The following is a 21831-nucleotide window of genomic DNA, read 5'->3' on the forward strand; positions in this document are numbered from 1 at the left end:
TGACTAGAATGGGACTATAGTGTTCAAAAGCTTCCCAAGATACTTGCCCACAACAATGAATCAACCACAAAGTCGTCAGACAGCCTTCATGACTCAAGGTATCTTTGGGACTAATATTAAAACTATAGCCATACACTTTGCCACTAAGTTTGAAATTATTAACTCTGATATGACAAAAGAAACCCAATGGCCAAGGTCCTCAAAACTGACTAGTGATTTTGGGTGCCCAACCTGAGACACCTTAATTGGGCAAGATTTTCAGAAGGTGGGTGCTCAGCACCTTCTTTCAAGTTGGGCACCCAATATTTGAGGCACACAAAACCCCAGGTCACTATTAAAGTTCTTGCCCAATGAAAATAGTTATGAATAAAGATTAAGGATAAACTGAAGTAAAAATAGGTTTGTGGACTTTCCAGGTGAGATTTGATGAGAATTGGGAGTTACAAGTGCCTACTTGTAAGCACATGAAAGTCTACCTGTCTAGGTTCCTATACTGGCACCTACCAACATATATTTTAGTGACTCCCAAGGTCTTTCTCTAGCTCATCAAGTTGGCCCAGTAATTTACTAGCCTTCTCAATGGCTGGTTGATCAGGAAAATCAATCTAAAACGTTATCGTGCAGTCTGATGGGCATCTGCAACAAGACCTTGACAAGGCTCAAACAGTAAAGGATTTTCAGTATAAAGACTAAAGACACACACTACATTAATTACACTTCAGTACTGGCTGCAATCAATATAGCTTTGGAGACATGAAGCAGTATCAGAAAACCAACATCTCATTATACTTTATAAGGTTAATAGTATCCTAAGATCCTATTTTGGTTAGCAGCCCATGAAACTGTTGCTGGGCAACAGGATGCTGCTCTACAAATGCCCAAAGGACAACTAAGACTGGAATCAAAACATTACAGCTATGCAAACACACAGAGCACGCCTCATATAGTTCCCAACTGAAGCAGTATTACAAGTACAGCAGCTTGAAATTAATAAAACTCATTGGCTTCTCTTGCTGCAAAGATGCTTTCTTGATTAATTCAATTATAGAGCTCTGACCAGAGTATGATTTGATAAGTAGCAAAATGAGAGATGTCACTATCTTCTGAGACTCACTTATTTTCCTCATTCCCTGTCCTGTCTTTTTTGCATTTTCCAGCTAACAATGAAAATAAAGGACATGAAAAAGGAGTACGGTAACAAATACAAAAACAGAATGAAAAAAGGGAGAAAGGCAAAGACTGATATGGAAAGCTTGACATAATTTGAGAAACACAAAGATGAATTTAAGAAATCAAGGATAATAACTAGATAAGTAAGGAAAAGAAAACTGGGAAGAAAAAACAATGCACGGACGAAAGAGAGGTCACTACTGAAACATTTGTGAATGACAAGTCTTTGTAGCCCATTATCACATTACCTTATCTGTAGACTTTGACTGTTGCGATGTCTCATAATCTCTCTTTGTTTCCAAGATTCTTTTTACAAGACCACCTGTTGAAGATCAATGTTCTTTTAGTGCTGGTTACTGACACTAAAACACTGTTGTAAATAATCTGAAAACTAATCTAAAACCTGGTCACTTAATTCTGTTCAATGAAAACTGATTTTAGACCAGCTTTAACTGTATTCTAGTACATTACTCTATCCCATCTCTATACGATGCCATGATTGTGTAGTAGCAAGTACATTACACAGCACAACCAGAGAGGAGATGGAGGAGAGGAAAGAAATCAAGTCAGGTCATAGAATCATAATAGAGGCCTACTGGGCTTCATTCATCTTCCTGAGGCACATACCAAGGTGAATCTTTTGCTCCTCTGCGTTGAACTGCCAAAGAGGGAACATCTAAACTCTTAAATTGAACCCATTCGCCTGGTGGTCAAAGCAAGGATAAAGGCTTTATGGGAGGAGCCACATCCAAATCTGCGTGGCTGGAGGGTAATGGATAGGAGAAGGATAAATGGGAACAGCCCAACGGACACCATCCCCAAATGAATTACTTTTGTCAAACAAACTACCTCATGTTATAACAGTGTATTTCCAAGACTACTATTCTAGCCTTTGAACTGTTGACCTAAAGGCAACCTGAACCAGCCAAAGTAGGTGATAGTTAAAGTAAACCTTCCTTTTGCAAAAATATCAAAGAGAAAAGGTGGTTTTAATTTTTTCAAATTTATTTAAATCAACACAAAACTATGTGAAAGTATAGCTCACTAAAGGTGTAGAGCCACACTCTTGAGTTATATGTTATCATAACAATCTCTTACCTTTATATAGCACTTTTCATTCAGAACAATCCACCAAATGCTGTACAGACTACATATATGGATCATCTAATCTCTATGCCCTTCCTTTACAAAGTGCAAAATTTACATATGGACATTTAGGAAAACACCTTTCTCAAATGAGCCAGGTCCAGTAAAATTACAATGGATTCTAGGTTTTGAGAAACTAAATAAATGAGATTTGGGATAAAGAATAAGCGTAATGATGTTTAGAACCAACTTGCTTGTGCAGATTTATTTGTACACTTTTACAAAGTTTACTCTAAATCGGTCAGTCATGCAGAGGTACACTCTGCTGGCTAAAGTAACATGCCACAAGAACATTTAAATTATTTAGTGACAAAACATGTCTCCTGAACTCAGCCTAAAGAGACAACCATCTGAATTGGATACTTTATTCATACTGACAGAATTATAGATTATATTTCCATGGTGCACCGCCCAACAGGCTTTTTATAGCTATGAAGATCAGAATTTGCAGGATTCTGGTTTTTTCTGCAACGTTTAATGTTATCATTAGTACCTAAAGCAACACAAGGTATTACCTGCATTCCTATACAGTCTTAGGTGTGTATTGTAGAAGAGGAAACAGCACTCAGGTATTGTTAGGTAAGAGACATTTAATTTATTCTGTTTTAAAATAGAGTTATACATCTAGAGATGTAGTCCGTTAAGACTCAGCAATCAAACAGTTGAAAGGGTTTTTTTTCCCCTTCAAAAGCACTTTATTTCATTTTTAGCACAACAATGCAGTAATATTGGAGGTTTTCTGCACTGTTTTCTATACTTTCTTTCAGGTACAGTGTCCTTCCGAAATTCTCATTTAAATGACACTATGTAGCGACAAAAAACGGTTACTCACCTTCTCGTAACCGTTGTTCTTCGAGATGTGTTGTTCATGTCCATTCCAAGCAGGTGTGTGTGCGCCGCGTGCACGCCAGCCGGAAGATTTTACTATAGCAGCGTCCGTAGGGTCGGCTTCGGCGCCCCCTGGAGTGGCGCCTTCTTGGCGCTGTATATAGGAGCCAGCCGACCCCCCACGCCCTCAGTTCCTTCTTGCCGATACTCCGACAGAGGGGTAGGAGGGTGGGTATTGGAATGGACATGAACAACACATCTCGAAGAACAACAGTTACGAGAAGGTGAGTAACCATTTTTTCTTCTTCGAGTGATTGTTCATGTCCATTCCAAGCATGTGACTCACAAGCCCGAATCTAGGCGGTGGGGTCGGAGGTCACTGCAGACTGGAGGACTGCGCGGCCAAAGGCAGCATCATCTCTGGCCTGGTGCGTGATGGTGTAGTGCGCCGTAAAGGTGTGGATTGAGGACCAGGTGGCCGCTCTACAAATTTCCTGCGTTGGGACCTGGGCCAGGAACGCAGCGGAAGAGGCCTGCGCTCTTGTGGAGTGGGCCGTGATAGGCGGGGCTGGTATATTGGCCCGACTGTAGCACTCCCGGATGCAGGTTCTGATCCAAGCCGAGATTCGCTGTGACGTGACCGGGAGCCCTTTCATCCTGTCGGCCACGGCGACGAAAAGTTGGGTTGACTTCCTGAAGGATCTTGTCCTTTCGATATAGAAAGCGAGAGCCCTGCGAACGTCGAGGGAATGCAGCCTATGCTCCCTCGCAAAGGAGTGTGGTTTCGGATAAAACACTGGGAGAAAAATGTCTTGACCCATCTGAATTGGGGAAACCACCTTAGGCAGGAACGCTGGGTGTGGCCTGAGTTGGGCCTTGTCCTTGTGGAAGATGGTGTATGGGGGTTCAGATGTTAGAGCTCTGAGTTCTGACACTCTCCGGGCTGATGTGATAGCCACCAAGAACGCGACCTTATATGAAAGATAAAACAGCGAGCACGAAGCCAGCGGCTCGAAGGAAGGCCCTGTGAGGACGGACAGGACCAAATTGAGGACCCAAGCAGGGACAGGTTGACGGATGTGCGGGAACAATCTGTCAAGGCCCTTAAGGAACCGTCCAACGAGTGGGTTCGCAAACACTGAGGTACCCCCCTCTCCAGGGTGGAACGCCGAGATTGCAGCAAGGTGTACTCGAACCGACGAGAGAGTCAGCCCCAGGTGTCTCAGATGTAGCAAATAGTCCAATATGAGAGGGACCGGGGCGAGCAAGGGAGCCTGACCCCGTTGTGTGGCCCAGAGGGAGAAGCGCTTCCACTTGGCCAAGTACGTGGTCCTTGTTGAGGGCTTCCTGCTACCCAGAAGGACCTGCCTGACCTGATGAGAGCATTGCAACTCCACGGGGTTTAGCCATGGAGCATCCAGGCTGTAAGGTGGAGCGACTCCAGGTTCGGGTGAAGGAGGCAACCGCGATCCTGTGTGATCAAGTCTGGTAGTAGGGGCAACCTGAGTGGCACCCGCATAGACATGTGCAGGAGAGACGTGTACCAGTGCTGGCGCGGCCACGCAGGCGCTATCAGGATGAGCCGAGCGTGATCTCTGCGGGCCTTGAGGATTACTCTGTGAATCATGGGAATCGGGGGAAAGGCGTAAAATAGCCCGTCTGTCCAAGAGAGGAGAAAGGCGTCTGTTAGGGACCCCGGACTGCGTCCCATGAGGGAGCAGAATTGACGACACTTCCTGTTCTCGCTGGAGGCAAACAGGTCCACCTGGGGATGACCCCAGAGCCGGAAAATTGAGAGAACTATATCCCAGCGGATAGACCACTCGTGACCCTGGAACAAGCGGCTGAGGGCGTCTGCGAGCCCGTTGTGCGTCCCCGGGAGGTAGGATGCTGTCAGGTGAATTACGTTCTGTACACAAAAGTCCCATAATGCCAGGGCCTCCAGGCAAAGGGGAGAGGAGCGAGCACGACCCTGTTTGTTGATATAGAACATCGTTGGAGTATTGTCTGTGAGGACAGAAACGCACCTGCCTGCCAGCTGGGATTTGAAGGCTATGCATGCGAGGCGCACAGCTCGTAATTCCCTGACATTGATGTGCAGCGAAAGATCCTCTCGTGACCAAAGGCCTTGGATTCTGAGGCTGCCCAGATGTGCACCCCATCCCAGATCCGATGCGTCCGTTACCAGGGATAGGGAGGGCTCGGGGTCGAGGAAAGGAACTCCTGCGCAGACCACCCGCGGGTCGAGCCACCATTGAAGGGAGTCCAACACTGGCCGAGGTAACGTCACCACTGATTCTAGGGAGTCCCTGACTGGCTGATAAACCCCTGCCAACCAAAACTGGAGTGGGTGCAGTCTGAGTCTGGCGTGTCTCACCACGTAGGTACATGCCGCCATGTGCCCTAGTAATTTGAGGCAGCTTCTTGCTGTGGTGGTCGGGTAACGTTGGAGGCCGAGAATAATGTTGGATATAGTCCGGAATCTGGCCTCTGGGAGATATGCCCTGGCGTGTGTCGAGTCCAGAACTGCTCCTATGAATTCGATTTTTTGGGTTGGAGATAGTGTGGACTTGGCCTCGTTGAGTAAGAGGCCGAGTGCGAAGAAGGTTTGCCTGGTAAAGACCACCTGAGCCTCCACCTGCGCCCTGGTCCTGCCCTTGATGAGCCAATCGTCCAGGTAGGGAAACACCTGGATCCCCTGCCTGCGCAGGAAGGCTGCCACGACTGCCATGCACTTCGTGAAGACCCTTGGGGCTGCTGGCAGACCAAAGGGCAGAACCGTAAACTGTAGATGAGCGTTGCCCACGAGAAACCTGAGGTAACGCCTGTGCTGAGGGATTATCGCAATATGAAAGTATGCGTCCTTTAAGTCGAGGGCGGCATACCAGTCTCCTGGATCCATGGAAGGAATGATGGAGGACAGGGAGACCATGCGGAACTTGAGCTTCTTCACAAACTTGTTGAGATGCCGCAAGTCCAGAATAGGTCTGAGGCCCCCTTTCGCTTTCGGTATTAGGAAATATCGAGAATAGAAGCCCTTGCCCCGCAGCTCCTGAGGAACCTCCTCTACTGCCCCTGATGCGAGGAGGGACTGAACTTCTTGAAGTAGAAGTTGCTCGTGAGAGGGGTCCCTGAAGAGGGACGGGGAGGGGGGCTGGTGGGGCGGGAGGGAGGAGAACTGGATAGAATATCCCTCCTTTACCGTGCGAAGCACCCAAGCGTCTGATGTGATCCGGGCCCACGCACGATAGAAGGGGGACAGACGTGACGAGAAGGTAAGGTTGGACGGATCCAGGGTTCTGACTGGGAGGTCGTCCTTGACCAAGCGATCAAAATGGTGGTCTAGGCCCCTGTGTAGGCCTTGGTTGGGCAGATGACTGGCCGAAGGGCTGCTGTTGTTGCTGGCCTTCTGCGCAAGGCATCCCCTCGATTTTGAGGCTGGTACGGCCGAGGGGCCTGCGGTGCCCTGAACTGCCTACGCTGGGTGACAGGGGTGTGTAGGCCTAATGAACGGAGGGTGGTCCATGAATCCTTTAGGCTATGAAGCCTCTTATCAGTCTTCTCCGAGAAGAGTGTGGGCCCTTCGAAGGGGAGGTCCTGGATTGTTTGTTGGACCTCATGAGGGAGGCCGGAAACTTGAAGCCAGGCTCTGCGCCTCATGACCAGACCAGTCGCCAACGTGCATGAGGCTGAATCGGCCGCATCCAAGGCCGCCTGGAGGGAAGCCTGGGTAATCAATCTCCCCTCTTCAACCAGGGCTGAAAACTCGGTTCGCGACTCCTGATGAAGGAGGTCCGTGAACCTAGACAAAGCCAAGCACGTGTTGTGTCCATACCGGCTCACTATGGCTTGCTGATTGGCAATGCGCAACTGCAGGCCCCCCGTTGAATATACCTTGCGCCCGAACAGGTCCAACTTTTTGGCCTCTCTATTTTTAGGCGTAGCCCCTTGAAACCCTGGCGTTCCCTCTGGTTGGCGGCATCCACCACTAGGGAGTCTGGAGGAGGGTGTGTATAAAGATGTTCATAGCCCTTGGTTGGAACGAAATATCGCCTCTCAGTCCTTTTGGCCGTAGGGGCCAATGAGGCAGGGGTTTGCCACAAGGTGCGGATTGTGTCCGTAATGGTCTTTATGAGAGGTAGGACTACCCTGGATGGGCCTGACGGGGTCAGGATATCAATCACCGGATCCGTGTCCATCTCGATCTCCTCAGTCTGGATCGAGAGGCTTTGGGCTGCTCGAGTAAGCAGTTGTTGGAGGATCCTATTGTCCTCTAGGGCCGGTGCCGCTGAAGTTCCCGCTACTGCCTCATCCGGAGATGAGGAGGAAGAGATCCCTTGAAGAGGGCCTTCATCTACCCCCTCTCCCTCTACGAGGGCCTGCGGCACACGATACTCAGGCTGCGCGGCCGGTGCAGACTCGGGATGCGGCACCGCGGCCGGTACCGGGGTCGACACTGAGCGACGAGGTGTGTTGGACGGTGCCTGCGGTGTTGGGAGCAAGGTCCCCGTCGGAGCCGTTGTTTGGCTAGGCGGTGCCGTGTCCCTTTGTGGCACACTCCTGTCAGACGGCGGTGCCGGTGGTGGTGGCATTAGCGGCGGTGCCGCCGACGTCGAAGAAACAGATGCGGCTCGTGAGCGGGGTCCGTACGCCTGACCCACTGACTGGTGGTAGGCCCACGGCGTCCAGAACGGCCCTGGGGCGGTTGCCACTGCTGCTGCCACTGCGGTGGGTACGGTTGGGTACTCGTACGCGAGGACGATCGCCTACTCCTCGATCTGTTAGAGCAGTATGAGTCCACCTCCGAGTCCGAAGTCTCTGAGTAGTAGGACATAGGAGGCCCGGTACCCACTGTCGCCATAGAGGGTGCTGTCTGCACCGGTGCCGCTAAAGTGGCGCGGCGCGGGGAGCGCGGCGAGAGCATTGCTGGTTTGCCCCTAGATTGATAATGGGGCCGAGCGTTAGCCGGAGGTTCTCTGCACCGGTGCGGCGACGCCGGAACTGGGAGGGTCAAGAGGTCTGAAGCGGCCTCGAACGCCTCCGGCGTCGATGGGAGGCGCACTTCCTCCATCATGTCCGTGGATCTAGGCTTTTCCGGACTCGACCGTACCCTCTCCGGGGCGGGAGTCAACGGGATGGCCAGATGGGTCTGCGGCGCGAATTGTCCTGTAGCACTCGTGGACGGCACCGGCCCTTTAGAGTCCCGGTGGGGTGAGTGTTCCCTCACCGGCCTGTTCCTTTTAACCGGCACTGGCGATGGGGAATGGTGTCTCATCGAGGATGGTTTCTTGTGCGCCGACTCTCTCCGGTGCCGGGGTTTGGGGGCCTTGGCCTCACGACTTATCTCCGGTGCCGGGGCACTGCGCACCGAGGATGAAGTGCTCGGTGCCGGCTTGGTAGGCCCGGGATCTGATTGCGGCCGCAGAGCCGCCTCCATTAGGAGGACTTTAAGTCTCTGCTCTCTATCTTTGAGAGTCCTGGGGTGAAAAGCCCTGCAGATAGTGCACCTATCTCTTTGGTGGCTCTCCCCTAGGCACCTCAAGCACGAAGAGTGTGGGTCACTCTTCGGCATGAATTTCCCGCAGTCCCGGCAGAGTTTGAACCCTCGGGACCCGGGCATGCCCCAGCGGGGCGACGAAAACTTGGGGAAAACCCCCCAACTAATATCTAAGTTAACACTAAACAACAAATTAACTAACTATTTACAACAACAACGGAACACTGCCACGATTGCTGAAGAGCAAGCGAAGTTCCAGCTAGCCGTCACCGGCGGTAAGAAGGAACTGAGGGGGTGGGGGGTCGGCTGGCCCCTATATACAGCGCCATGAAGGCGCCACTCCAGGGGGCACCGAAGCCGACCCTACAGACGCTGCTATAGTAAAATCTTCCGGCTGGCGTGCACGCGGCGCACACACACCTGCTTGGAATGGACATGAACAATCACTCGAAGAAGAACTCATTTTTCCTGTTAACTGAAGTGGTCACACACAGACCATGCTGGGCTACTGAATATGAAGTCTGAAACTAACTCCCTGCAGATTGCTGGGCTAGCCCAGAATCAGTTCCCAAATGATTTTTCTCATCTTTTCTCACACTTCTAACATAACATTCTTATGGCTGTGAGAAACAACACCACTACTTGATACCTAGATAGTATGTTATGTTTTCAAAGCACTATGCAAACATTAGCTAGTTTTAGCTCTTATTCAGCTAAGCACTTAAGCATGTGAAATCAATGAGACCTAAGCATTTAAGTATGGATAACATTTTCAAAAGTGTTTAAGTGACTTAGACGCCTAAGTACCAGCAGGAGTTAGGCCTGGTCTATAGCAGAAAATTAGGTTGGCATAACTATGTCACTCGGGTGTGAAAAATCCACCCCCCTGAGCGGTTTAGTTAAGCCGATCTAAAGGCATATCTACACTACCAACTATTTTAGGTTGACTTACAGCTACCGCAGCAATTACTGCAGTGGTTCATGTCCACACTGTCCTCCTTCTGTTGGTGGTGTGCTTCCTCACCAGGAACACTTAAGGGGGCCTGAGAGCCCAGGATCTCAGCTCTGCGTAGCTCCCTGCTGGGAGCCCATCTGCCCCAAACCCCCCCCCGCCCCACGCTCTTGGCTCCCCGCTCCCCACTTGGAGCTCCTCGCCTAGAGCCTGGGTGGCTGCCAGGTTCCCAGCAGGGAGCTGAGAGCCCAGTGTGTCGGGGGAGGGTGGGGGAGGCGAGCTGGGAGCCTTGGTGTCGCGGGGCTCCTGGCAGAGAGCCAGCGCAGCAGCTGGACTTGGGGACAGGAGCCTGGGGGACAGCCAGGCTCTAGCTGGAGCCACCCACCCACCCTTGGGTAATAGCTCAAGCTGTGAGCAGTTTTCTTGTCAGTTTCACGGCTCCAGCATGGAGCTATGAAATTGACAAGAATGACAGCCAACAGCCAATGTAAGTAACTCACAGCGTCCACGCGGATACTGCATTGCCCTAACTACATCGACATAAGCCCTACGCCTCTTGTGGAGGTGGTGTTATTATGTAGGTGTAGCAGGGCACTTAGATCAGCGGGAACAAGGCTGTAGTATGGACACTGAAATAAATAGGTCGACATAAGCTGCCTTATGTTGACCTAATTCTGTAGTGTAGACCAGGCCTAAGTCCCCATGTAGACATTGCTAAGTCGACTTAGCTACCGCCTCTGAGGGCACGTCTTCACTACCCGCCGGACAGCAATCGGTCTATCGGGGATCGACTTATCGCGTCTAGTGAAGACGCGATAAAATCGATCCCTGATGGCTCTACCGTCGACTCCGGAAATCCACCGCGGCAAGAGGCGGTAGCGGAGTCGACGGCGGCGCGGCAGCGGTCGACTTGCCGCCGTCCTCACAGCCAGATAAGTCGACCTAAAATACGCCACTTCAGCTACGCTATTCACGTAGCTGAAGTTGCGTATCTTAGGTCGACCCCCCGCTGTAGTGTAGACCTAGCCTGAGGGAGGTGGATTACCTCTGCTGTGCAGTCCCTCCTGTCTGAGTAGGTAGTCTCTACACTGAAGAATTACAACAGTGCAGCTATGCCGCTGTAGCGTTTTAAGTGTGGACAAGCCCTTAGGCACTTAAGCATGGGAGGTAAAATTTTCAAAAGCTTAAGTGCTTTGCTGAACTGGAGCTTTTGTAAACTAGGCAATCCTCATTCCAATCCCAAGGCCTGTCTATATAGAGATATTTGTATTGGGGTAGCTACACTGATGCAAAACTCCAATGTACATGCACTGTCTCAATGTAAAATGGGAATTTACCCCTTGGTGGCTTACCGCAATCACAAAACCACAGTCCCTGATAGGCAGAGACAGAAGTTAAGTGACTCACTCAAGGCCACAAAATGGATCAGTGGTAGAGCTCAGATTAGAACTCATATCTAGATCATTGTTTTTCAGGAGACACTTCTCAGAAGTTAAAAGCAACAGAGGGTCCTGTGGCACCTTTAAGACTAACAGAAGTATTGGGAGCATAAGCTTTCGTGGGTAAGAACCTCACTTCTTCAGATGCAAGACTGAAGGTCGTTGACCTTCTCAGAAGTTAAGTTTCTATTCAGCATTATTATAATTTAAAAGGACAACAGGCTTAGTTCCTGAGAACATGTGCTGCTTATTATATCAGTGTGACCTGACAGTTCCGACCACACTCAAAAGAAAGTCTACATGGGCTGTATAATAATACCAAACTTAGCTCCTTCTTGGGCTTTGCTTTACTGGTAACTCAGTCACAACTGCAAAACAAAACTAATTAAGCCTAGCTGCCTGGTGGATTGATTTAAATCACCAATTTTAATCAGGATTTAAATAATCAAAATAGGAAACCATGATTTAAATCTTCGGTTTTAATACTGTTTTGCATTTGTACTTTTTAGTTATCTTCCTAAAGAGAAAGGTTGATTCTCATTGGTTGGTAACCATTAAAACATGTTGATTTGCAACTAAATATAGCCATTCTCCTAATTTTGGTGCTTATTTTGCTAACCAGGAGCATATACTATATTATACACATTTATTTAAGCAATTATATAGTTTAACTTATATGTATTTAGATTCTTAAGTTTTATATTTTATGTTAGAAAATGGGGAATGTGAATGATGCATTTCTTATTTGCTAGATGATGAATAATTTTTTTTTACTTGCAATGCGTGTCAATCTCTATTTGGATGGAAATTCAAATTCAATTAAAAATGTACAAAAACGGCATTTTATTTATTAAATGAAATTACTTTAAACGTGCTGATATGTAAGAAAAAATGTTTATCAAAGATGTTTTGCATTTAAAACTAATGTAATAAACAAAGGGAAGTATTATCTGTAATTAATGAAGAGAACAAATTGTTTCTGGTCACCATATCCTTCAAGATTTTAGAACTAGTAGATCTTATCCTTTCATCCGTAGTTTTTATTCATAGATTAGGGAAGGAAAACAAACTTCCCTGCTTTTTCAACTCATAACCAGTTTCTCAACTATGAATGAATTAGTCATTGAATTGAACCAGCTGAATAAACTGAAATGAATAAAATATTCTTTCTGCACCTGAGGCTATTGCTGTAAAAAGCTGGTTGAGCACGTCAACAAACTTTGGTTCAAGGTGCTTAGTCAGTGATTTCTGCCAGTTCTTTAAAACTTGGCAGCAAACACATACTGAAACCAAAGTTCAGTTTCACTTTGATCTGATAATATGCTGGTTCTCCATGGACTTTACCAGCTGTACCTACCATAATAAGTTAGCAGAATTTACTCAGCAGGGTTCTAAACTCTTGCTAACAGGATGCATTAACAGATCTGTATCCCTACCTGGATTGTAGATCCTGCTACCCTGTTACAATAAGAACAGATTGCTTTTGCTATATAGCTTGTTTCTGTATTTTTGTTTTTTAAAGTTATTGCATAAATTAGAAGTACATACCCTCAAGATGCAAGATCAAAACATGATCAAAAAATGTTATTCCCATTATCTATTTAAGATTCTTTTACATCCTGTGTAGAGTATGAATCACAGAAGAACGGAGAAGAGCCAGAGAAACTTACCATGCTTCTCATCACCATCCAGCTCCACTATTGGCTCCTACATAAGAAAAAGTAAAAGCTTTTAGTTATAAGGAAGTTTATATCGCTGTGATCTAAAGCATGCATGCATCCCAGATAAGAAACTGCTCAAATAAAAAAAAATTGGACAGCATTAAGGGAACTCTGAACACACATTTGAGCAAAAATGCTGGGGTTTTGTTATATTAACAGACCGTTTCCATTTCTGGCATTTCAGGTAGCTGTGGTGCTGCCTCCACTACAAACTGATCATCTTCATCATCAGAATTCTGTTTGTCTATGATCACATTTGAGACGGCTTTACCGCTGCCATTCCTGAAAGAAAGACAATGGAAATTTAAACCATACAGAAATGTTGACCAAATGTTGTCCATAACTGAAGAGCACACACCTCTCTCTCTAATACAGCAGAACCTCAGAGTTACAAACCCCTTGGGAATGGAGGTTGTTCACAACTCTGAAATGTTCGTGACTCTGAACAAAACGTTAGGGTTGTTGAAAAACACTGATTTTAACCATCTGAATTTAAATGAAGCAAGCACAGGAACAGTTTCCTTGGCTAGTCAATTTTTTTTTTTTTTTAAACTTTCCCTTTTTTTTTTTTTAGTAGTTTACATTTAGCACAGTACTGTACTGTATTTGCTTTTTTTCGTCTCTGCTGCTGCCTGATTGCGTACTTCCGGTTCCAAATGAGGTGGGTGGATTAAAGTCTTTAAATCATGATTTGGGGACTTCAACAGCTGAGTCATGGGAGAGAATTATTCGAGGAGTGGGTGGGTCAGATTTTGTGGCCTGCATCATGCGGGAGGTCAGACTAGATGATCATAATGGTCCCTTCTGACCTTAAAGTCTATGAGTCTATGAGTCTATGGGTGGTTGACTGGTCAGTTTGTAACTCTAGTGTTTGTAATTCTGAGGTTCTACTGTTCTACTTCCTAATCTAATTTATGCCATTTTCAATTGTAGCCCAACTTTAATTTGCAGTCTATAAGTATCTCCACAGGGAACAAATATTTAATACCAGGCTCTTCAATCTAGTAGAGAAAGATCCAATAGCTGGAAGCTGAAGCTAGATAAATATAGACTGGCAGTATTAAGGTGAAAATTCTTACTGGTGAGAGTAATTAACCACTGGAACAATTGAACAAGAGTTGTGGTGGATTCCCCATCGCTGGCAATTTTTAAATCAGGACTGGATGTTTTTCTAAAAGATATGCTCTAAGAATGTTTTGGGAAGTTCTATGGCCTGTTTTATGCAGTGTTGCGGTAGCCGTTTTGGTCCAAGGATATCAGAGAGACAAGGTGGGTGAAGTAATATATTTTATTGGACCAACTTCTGTCGGTGAGAGAGAGACATGCTTTCCAATTTACAGAGAGCTCTTCCTCAGGTTTGGGAAACTTACTCAGAGCCTTGGAATATATGAATCTATGAAGACAGAGGTACTGGCCAGGCATTCAGGTTCTTCTTTGAGTGGTTAAAGACATTCGTTTCAGGTGTGCGCATGCACAGCTCACCGAAGTTAGAGAATTTTGCCTAGCAGTAACTGTAGGGGCGGTACTTATGCTCTTTTTGTCACTGCCCCCCCCCCCCCATGATTATGTAAGGGCAGCGACACCCCCCCCCCCCTTAGTTCCTTCCTACCGCCAGCAGCTAGCACTTGGTGTGACCTTACCTCACACTTGCCTTCATTGTTTTTGGTTATCTTTTTTGTATATACACAGTGTGACAGACCCAGACCAGTGGGGTACAGGAGTCTGGTAGAGGGCAAAAAAACGGTTACTTACCTTCTGTAACTGTTGTTCTTCGAGATGTGTTGTTCACGTCCATTACACATTAGGTGTGCGCGCGCCGCGTGCACGAACGTCGGAAACTTTTTCCCTCAGCGGCTCCCGTCGGGCCTGCAGGGTCTCCCCTCCCGCCAGAGTGGCGCCCCGCTCTAGCGTATATATATCCCTGCCGGCCCGACCCTCCCTCGGTTCCTTCTTGCCGGTGACTCCGACAGAGGGGAAGGAGGGTGGGAAGTGTAATGGACGTGAACAACACATCTCGAAGAACAACAGTTACAGAAGGTAAGTAACCGTTTTTTCTTCTTCGAGTGATTGTTCACGTCCATTACACATTAGGTGACTCACAAGCTTACCATTGGAGGAGGGTAGGAGTCAAGGAATAATCGACTGAAGCACAGCTCTACCGACCGCCGCGTCCTCTCTGGTCTGATGATGGATCGCGTAGTGGGCTGTGAACGTATGCACCGACGACCAGGTGGCCGCTTTACAGATTTCCTGGAGTGGAACCTGCGCCAAGAACGCCGCCGAGGACGCTTGGGCCCTAGTAGAGTGAGCCCTGATCTTCGGGGCTGGTACGTTAGCGAGCTCATAGCACGTGCGTATGCAAAGCACAATCCATGCCGACAAGCGTTGCGTCGAGATAGGTTGGCCTCTCATTCGCTCCGCAATGGCAACGAACAGTTGAGTCGACTTGCGGAATGGCCTGGTCCGTTCTAGATAGAAAGCTAATGCCCTACGGACATCGAGGGTATGCAAGCTGCGTTGGCTTGGGTCCGAGTGTGGCTTAGGGAAGAACACCGGTAAACAAACGTCCTGTCCCGTATGAAACTGCGTGACCACTTTCGGGAGGAATTTCGGGTGCGGTCTGAGCTGCACCTTATCTTTACAGAAAACTGTATAGGGAGGTTCCGAAGTGAGGGCCCTCAACTCCGAGACCCTCCTAGCCGATGTGATGGCCACGAGAAACGCTACCTTCCATGAGAGGTGCATGAGGGAGCAAGAGGCCAGGGGTTCGAAGGGCGGCCCCATGAGCTTAGTGAGGACCAGGTTGAGATTCCACGCAGGGACCGGCGGGCGCGAGTAGGGAAACACCTTGTCCAGCCCCTTGAGGAATCGGGCTACTGTGGGGTTAGAGAACACTGAAGCCCCCAACTCCCCAGGGTGGAACGCCGATATGGCAGCCAGATGCACCTTAATTGAGGCGGGGGCGAGCCCCTGATGCTTGAGGTGCAGCAAGTAGTCCAGAATCGATGGGACTGAGGCCTGCAGAGGCTGGATGTGATGAGGCTCACACCAGTGGGAGAACCATTTCCATTTGGCGAGGTAGGTCGCTCTTGTGGAGGGCTTCCTACTACCAAGGAGGACCTGCTGGACCTGATGGGAGCACCTGTGCTCCATATCGTTTAGCCAGAGAGAAACCATGCCGCGAGATGTAGCGACGGTAGGTTCGGGTGGAGTAGGCGACCTCGGTCTTGCGTGATGAGGTCGTGATGGAGGGGGAGGGCGATCGGAGTGGTCACGGACAGTTCCAACAGGGTCGTGAACCAGTGTTGGCGTGGCCACGCCGGGGCGATGAGGATGACTGTCGCCTTGTCCCTGCGGGTTTTGAGGAGGACCCTGTGGATGAGCGGGAATGGGGGGAAGGCATACATCAGGCTCCCGCCCCACGGAATTGCGAAGGCATCTGCCAATGAGCCCGGACTGAGGTTCTGGAATGAACAAAATTGAGGGCATTGGCTGTTGTCCTTGGTGGCAAAGAGATCCACCTGGGGAAACCCCCACCTCCGGAAGATTAAATGCAGGACGTCCTGTCTCAACGTCCACTCGTGCATGTGATAGGACCGGCTGAGACGGTCCGCTAACCCGTTTTGGGCCCCCGGGAGATATGTCGCTAGTAGGTGGACTGAATGGGCTATGCAGAAGTCCCAGAGGAGGAGCGCCTCGTGACAGAGGGGAGAGGACCGGGACCCGCCCTGCTTGTTTATGTAGAACATGGCGGTAGTGTTGTCCGTCAGAACTGACACGCTGTGGCCTTCTATGGTAGCGTGAAAGGTCTGGCAGGCGAGGCGAACCGCCCTCAACTCCTTCAGGTTGATATGAAGCAACTTTTCTTCCCTGGACCATAAGCCCTGAGTCCGCAGGTCCCCCAGGTGCGTCCCCCAACCCAGGTCCGACGCGTCTGTTACTAACGTCAGAACGGGTTGCGGGGTGGCGAAAGGGACCCCTGCGCAAACTTGCTGCCGATCGAGCCACCAACGGAGAGAGTTCGACACCCGAGCCGGGATCTTCACGACCAGGTCTAAGGGGTCTCTGTTGGGGCGATATGTTTGGGCCAGCCACAACTGCAATGGCCTGAGTCTTAGGCGGGCGTGTCCGACTACATGAGTGCAGGCCGCCATGTGCCCCAAAAGCTGCAAGCAGCATCTGGCCGTGGTCGTGGGGAATTGGTGGATGGAGCTCACGACCTTCTGAATGGCCAAGAACCGCGATACGGGAAGACTCGCCCGTGCCTCCACTGAGTCCAGGACTGCCCCTATGAAGTCCAGTCTCTGCGTGGGGACCAGCGATGACTTGGGTACATTGACCAGTAGACCGAGCTTGCAGAACACCTGTAGTGCCAACGTCACATGGGAGCGAACCTCGGCCTCCGACCGGCCCGCAAGGAGCCAGTCGTCCAAGTATGGATAGACGCGCATCCGTCTTTTTCGAAGAAAAGCTGCCACCACGGACATGCATTTTGTGAATACGCGCGGGGCCGTTGCCAGGCCGAAGGGCAAGACCGTAAACTGAAAATGGCGCTGGTTGATAGTGAAGCGCAGGAACCGCCGGTGGGCCGGGCGGATGGCGAGGTGAAAGTAGGCATCTTTCATATCGAGGGCAGCGTACCAATCTCCCGGATCCAGGGACGGGATAATAGCCCCAAGGGAGACCATAAGGAAACGTGTTTTGAGCAAGTATTTGTTCAGTTTGCGTAGGTCCAAAATAGGACGGAGGCCCCCTTTTGCTTTGGGAATGAGGAAGTATCTGGAATAGAACCCTTTCCCCCTGAGGTCTGGAGGAACCTCTTCCACCGCTCCTACTGTGAGGAGGGTCTGTACCTCCTGCATGAGGAGTTGCTCGTGAGAGGGGTCCCTGAAGAGGGACGGGGATGGGGAGTGGGAGGGAGGGGGCGAGGAGAACTGAAGGGTGTAGCCCGCCTCCACCGTGCGCAGGACCCAGCGGTCCGATGTTATATGTGACCAAGCACGGTAAAAATGGGACAGGCGGTCCCTGAAACACAGAGGGGGATCCGGAATAGAGGTTGGTACTCTGTCCTCGATCGCAGCTTCAAAACCCTTGCTTGTTTCCCGGCTGCGGCTTGCTTTGGCCATGATTCTGGCCCTGGTTAGGCGTGTTGTTGCGTCTACGCCTGTTATCCCTGCCCCTCCTGCGGTACGGTTCCTGTCTAGGACGAGGGTGGTACTGCCTCTGCGGAGGTTGGGGCTTAAAGGGCTTCCTCTGCGTCACTGGGGTGTGCATCCCCAACGACTTGAGAGTCCTTGAGAGTCCTATGCAGTCTGACGTCCGTCTGGTCCGAGAACAAGCCTGATCCCTCGAACGGAAGGTCTTGTAGGGTGTTTTGCACCTCTGGGGGAAGGCCGGAAGCCTGTAGCCACGCCGAGCGCCTCATTACCACTCCTGACGCGATTGTCCTGGCGGCTGCGTCCGCGGAGTCAAGGGAGGCCTGTAGAGAGGTCTTGGCTACTGCCTTCCCTTCGTCTACTATGGCCGCAAATTCGGGTTGCGAGCCCTGAGGCAAGGCTTCCTTGAACTTGGAGACCGATGCCCAGGAATTGAAGTTGTGTCTGTTCAGAATCGCTTGTTGGTTTGCGATCCTCAACTGGAGGCCTCCGGACGAGTAGACGTTTCTCCCAAATAAGTCCAAGCGTTTAGCCTCCTTGGCCTTGGGGGCCGGGGCTTGCTGGCCATGTCGCTCCCGTTCGTTGACCGCAGAGACGACCAGCGAACATGGTGTTGGATGAGAGAATAGGAAATCAAACCCTTTAGATGGGGCGAAGTATTTCCTCTCTACGCCCTTTGCAGTAGGCGCACTGGAGGCTGGTGTTTGCCATACTGTCTTATAATTAGACTGGACCGTTTTTATGAGCGGGAGCGCGATCCTGGAGGGGCCCTCCGGGCTTAGAATGTCGACCATAGGGTCCTCCTGCTCAACAGTCTCCTCTGCCTGCAACCCCAAATTGAGGGCTACTCGGCGGAGCAGGTCCTGGTGCGCCCGATGGTCAATCGGGGGAGGACCGGACACGGTTGTGCCCGCCACGGCTTCGTCTGGCGAGGAGGAGGAGGTCATGGCCTTTTGCGCGTCTTCCTCCTCCTGCAACTCCTCATCGGCTGGGTGCTCCTCCGGAGTGCGTTCCCTGACGTGGGTCTGGGACGGTGCCGGGCTCGGTGCCGAGTCAGCCCTTACCCTCTCTGGCGGCCTGGAGACCGTGGCCTCTTTGCGAGAGGGTGGGCGCCACTGTGGAGAGCGGGACCGGTGTCCCGAGGGGCCAGATCTCGAGGTCCTGGACGGGGGGCCTTGTTGGTGGTAGGCCCAAGGGGTCCAGAATGGCCATTGTCCTGGGTGGCCCCACTGTGGGTGCCAAGTGGCTTCGTGCTCCCTACTGGTCTGTGCTCTGTGGGCATATCTGGTGGAATGGCCCGAGTCTACCTCCGAAACTACGGACGGTGATCTAGAGGGCCACGGCGGTGCCGTGGAACGGTGCCGGTCCGGAGTCGGAGAGCGGTGCTTTCGTGACCGGGACCGGGAGTAGCGCCTTGCTGACCTGGACCTGGATCGGTACCGGTGACCCCGGGACCGGGAACGACTGCGGGAGGACGGTCTCGGGGATCGCGCAATACGTCCCGGTGCCTACTCGAGCAGGGCTGCTGGGCCGGTGCCTTGCGCTTGTTGGGGCCCGACGGTTGTGCGGCCCTCTGCGCGGAGGGAAGCCGGGAGTCCACCGAGGAGGAGCTCGACCGGGACCTGGCGCCGTGAACGGTGCCGAGATGGCGACCGTGATGGGCGCATCATCGCCGGCTTGCCTTTGGATGCAGTCTCGGCGGAATGTCCTTAGCGCGGAGGGTGCCCTCAGCGGACAATTCAATGAGGTCCTTTGCTGCCTCAAATGTGTCCGGGGTGGAGGGCTGTTCCAAAAGTTCCTCCAGCCCTTCCTCCTCACTCGACGCGCCTATCCCGGGGCTCGACGGGCCTTTCGGCGCCGGAGCCACTGGCACCGGGATCTGTGCTGGGGCCGCAACGGCCTTAGGAGCACTTGCGGTCTTCGCAGGCGCTACCCTCCTGTGCGGGGAACGTCCTCGGGCCTTGGGTTGGCCCTTCGATTTAGCCGGCGAAGACGACCGGTGCCGGAGGTGTTCCCGCTGATTCGGTGCCGTGGGCTTAGGTTGCCCCGCCGGCGTCGGATCACGAACCGATGCCGGGACACTCCGCACCGAGGCTGACGGTGCCGTTGACGTGGAGGGCTGTAACGCAGTCTCCATGAGCAGCTGCTTCAAGCAAAAGTCTCTCTCTTTTTTAGTCCTAGGCTTGAAAGCCTTGCAGATCTTGCAGCGCTCCTTTTGATGTGCTTCCCCCAGACAACGGAGACACGAGAGAGGAGACCCTGCAGGCCCGACGGAAGCCGCTGAGGGAAAAAGTTTCCGACGTTGGTGCACGCGACGCGCGCACACCTAATGTGTAATGGACGTGAACAATCACTCGAAGAAGAATATACTGGTCACTGGAGGAGTAGTTTTCTGTTCCCTGAGTGACCAGAACAGGGGCTGCACTAGAGTAATCAGGAACCTGCTAGAACCAGTTAAGGCAGGCAGGCTAATTAGGACACCTGGAGCCAATTAAGAAGAAGCTGCTAGAATCAATTAAGGCAGGCTAATCAGGGCACCTGGGTTTTAAAAGGAGCTCACTTCAGTTTGTGGGGCGAGTGTGAGGAGCTGGGAGCAAGAGGCACGAGAAGCTGAGAGTGAGAGGGTGTGCTGCTGGAGGACTGAGGAGCACAAGCGTTATATCAGACACCAGGAGGAAGGTCCTGTGGTGAGAATAAGGAAGGTGTTTGGAGGAGGCCAGGGGGAAGTAGCCCAGGGAGTTGTAGCTGTCATGCAGCTGTTACAGGAGGCACTATAGACAGCTGCAGTCCACAGGGCCCTGGGCTGGAACCCGGAGTAGAGGGCGGGCCCGGGTTCCCCCCAAACCTCCCAATTGACCTGGACTGTGGGTTCTTCCAGAGGGGAAGGTCTCTGGGCTGTTCCCCAAACCACATGGTGAATCTCTGAGGCAGGAAAATCCGCCAATAAGCGCAGGACCAACCAAGATAGAGGAGGAACTTTGTCACAACTGGTGTCAAGAGCGGGATCTTGGGGTGCACAGCGCGGCGGAAGAAGGAGGGTGATTTAAAAAAAAAAAAAAAGGAGAGGGTTTATTTTATTTTTTTCCTCATCACAATGGATGACGTAGTACGGGCACTGATACAAGACACAGTGGCCCAGCAGGAGGCTACCCGTGTCCAGGCAACCACCCAACAGGAGGCAGTGCGGCTGCAGCAAGAGACTAATCGCCTGCTGATGGACCAGGCTGCCCAAGACCCACCTATGTTGCGCGAACTGGTAAACCAGGTAAAGACCCTTACAGAGCTGAACCGCGGCCATGATGGGACGCGGCTCATACGGGCCAGCCATTGGCTGCAGAAAATGACGCGGGAGGATGATGTAGAGGCATACCTACATGGCCTTTGAGAGAACAGCCCTACGGGAGGCCTGGCCTCGAGATCAGTGGTCTGGCATCCTTGCCCCATTCCTGTGTGGGGAGGCCCAAAAGGGCTACCATGATCTGCCTGAAGAGGCTGCAGCAGACTACCCCCAGCTGAAAGCAGAGATCTTGGCCAGATCTGGGGTAACGACCGCAGTGCGGGCCCAGCGGTATCACGGTTGGAGGTACCAGGAAGACAAAACCCCGCGGTCCCAATTGTATAACCTCATCCATCTCGCACGAAAGTGGTTGCAAACAGAGTCCCGGAGTTCGGAAGAGATACTAGAGGTTCTGGTCATCGACCGATACATGAGGGGACTACCGCCAGACCTTCGTGCCTGGGTAAGCCAGAACGAACCCGCCACCTATGACGAGGTTGTTGCCCTGGTACAGAGGCGAAGGACAGCGAGGGAGCTGACCCGACCAGTTAAGGAAGAGGCACCCCGGGTTAAACTAGCAGCACCAAGCCCTAAAGTTCGGGTGACTGGGCCACCAGGAGGGCCCAGGTGGAAAAAGAGAGAGGC

General features: G+C 51.0%; 1 protein-coding gene across 1 annotated transcript in view; it reads right to left on the reverse strand.

Moving 5' to 3' along the window:
- The window catches only part of TRAF3IP1 (TRAF3 interacting protein 1), a 119526-nt gene that overhangs the window by 20828 nt on the left and 76867 nt on the right, over positions 1-21831 (reverse strand). Inside the window, exons 16-18 of the mRNA XM_065413622.1 lie at positions 12915-13035; positions 12703-12739; positions 1419-1492 (exon numbers count right to left, since the gene is read on the reverse strand). Of these exons, the coding sequence (XP_065269694.1) occupies positions 1419-1492; positions 12703-12739; positions 12915-13035 (232 nt within the window). The remainder of the gene's footprint in view (positions 1-1418; positions 1493-12702; positions 12740-12914; positions 13036-21831) is intronic.

Source organism: Emys orbicularis, chromosome 11 (genome assembly GCF_028017835.1).
Source record: "Emys orbicularis isolate rEmyOrb1 chromosome 11, rEmyOrb1.hap1, whole genome shotgun sequence".
Classification (NCBI taxonomy): domain Eukaryota; kingdom Metazoa; phylum Chordata; order Testudines; family Emydidae; genus Emys; species Emys orbicularis.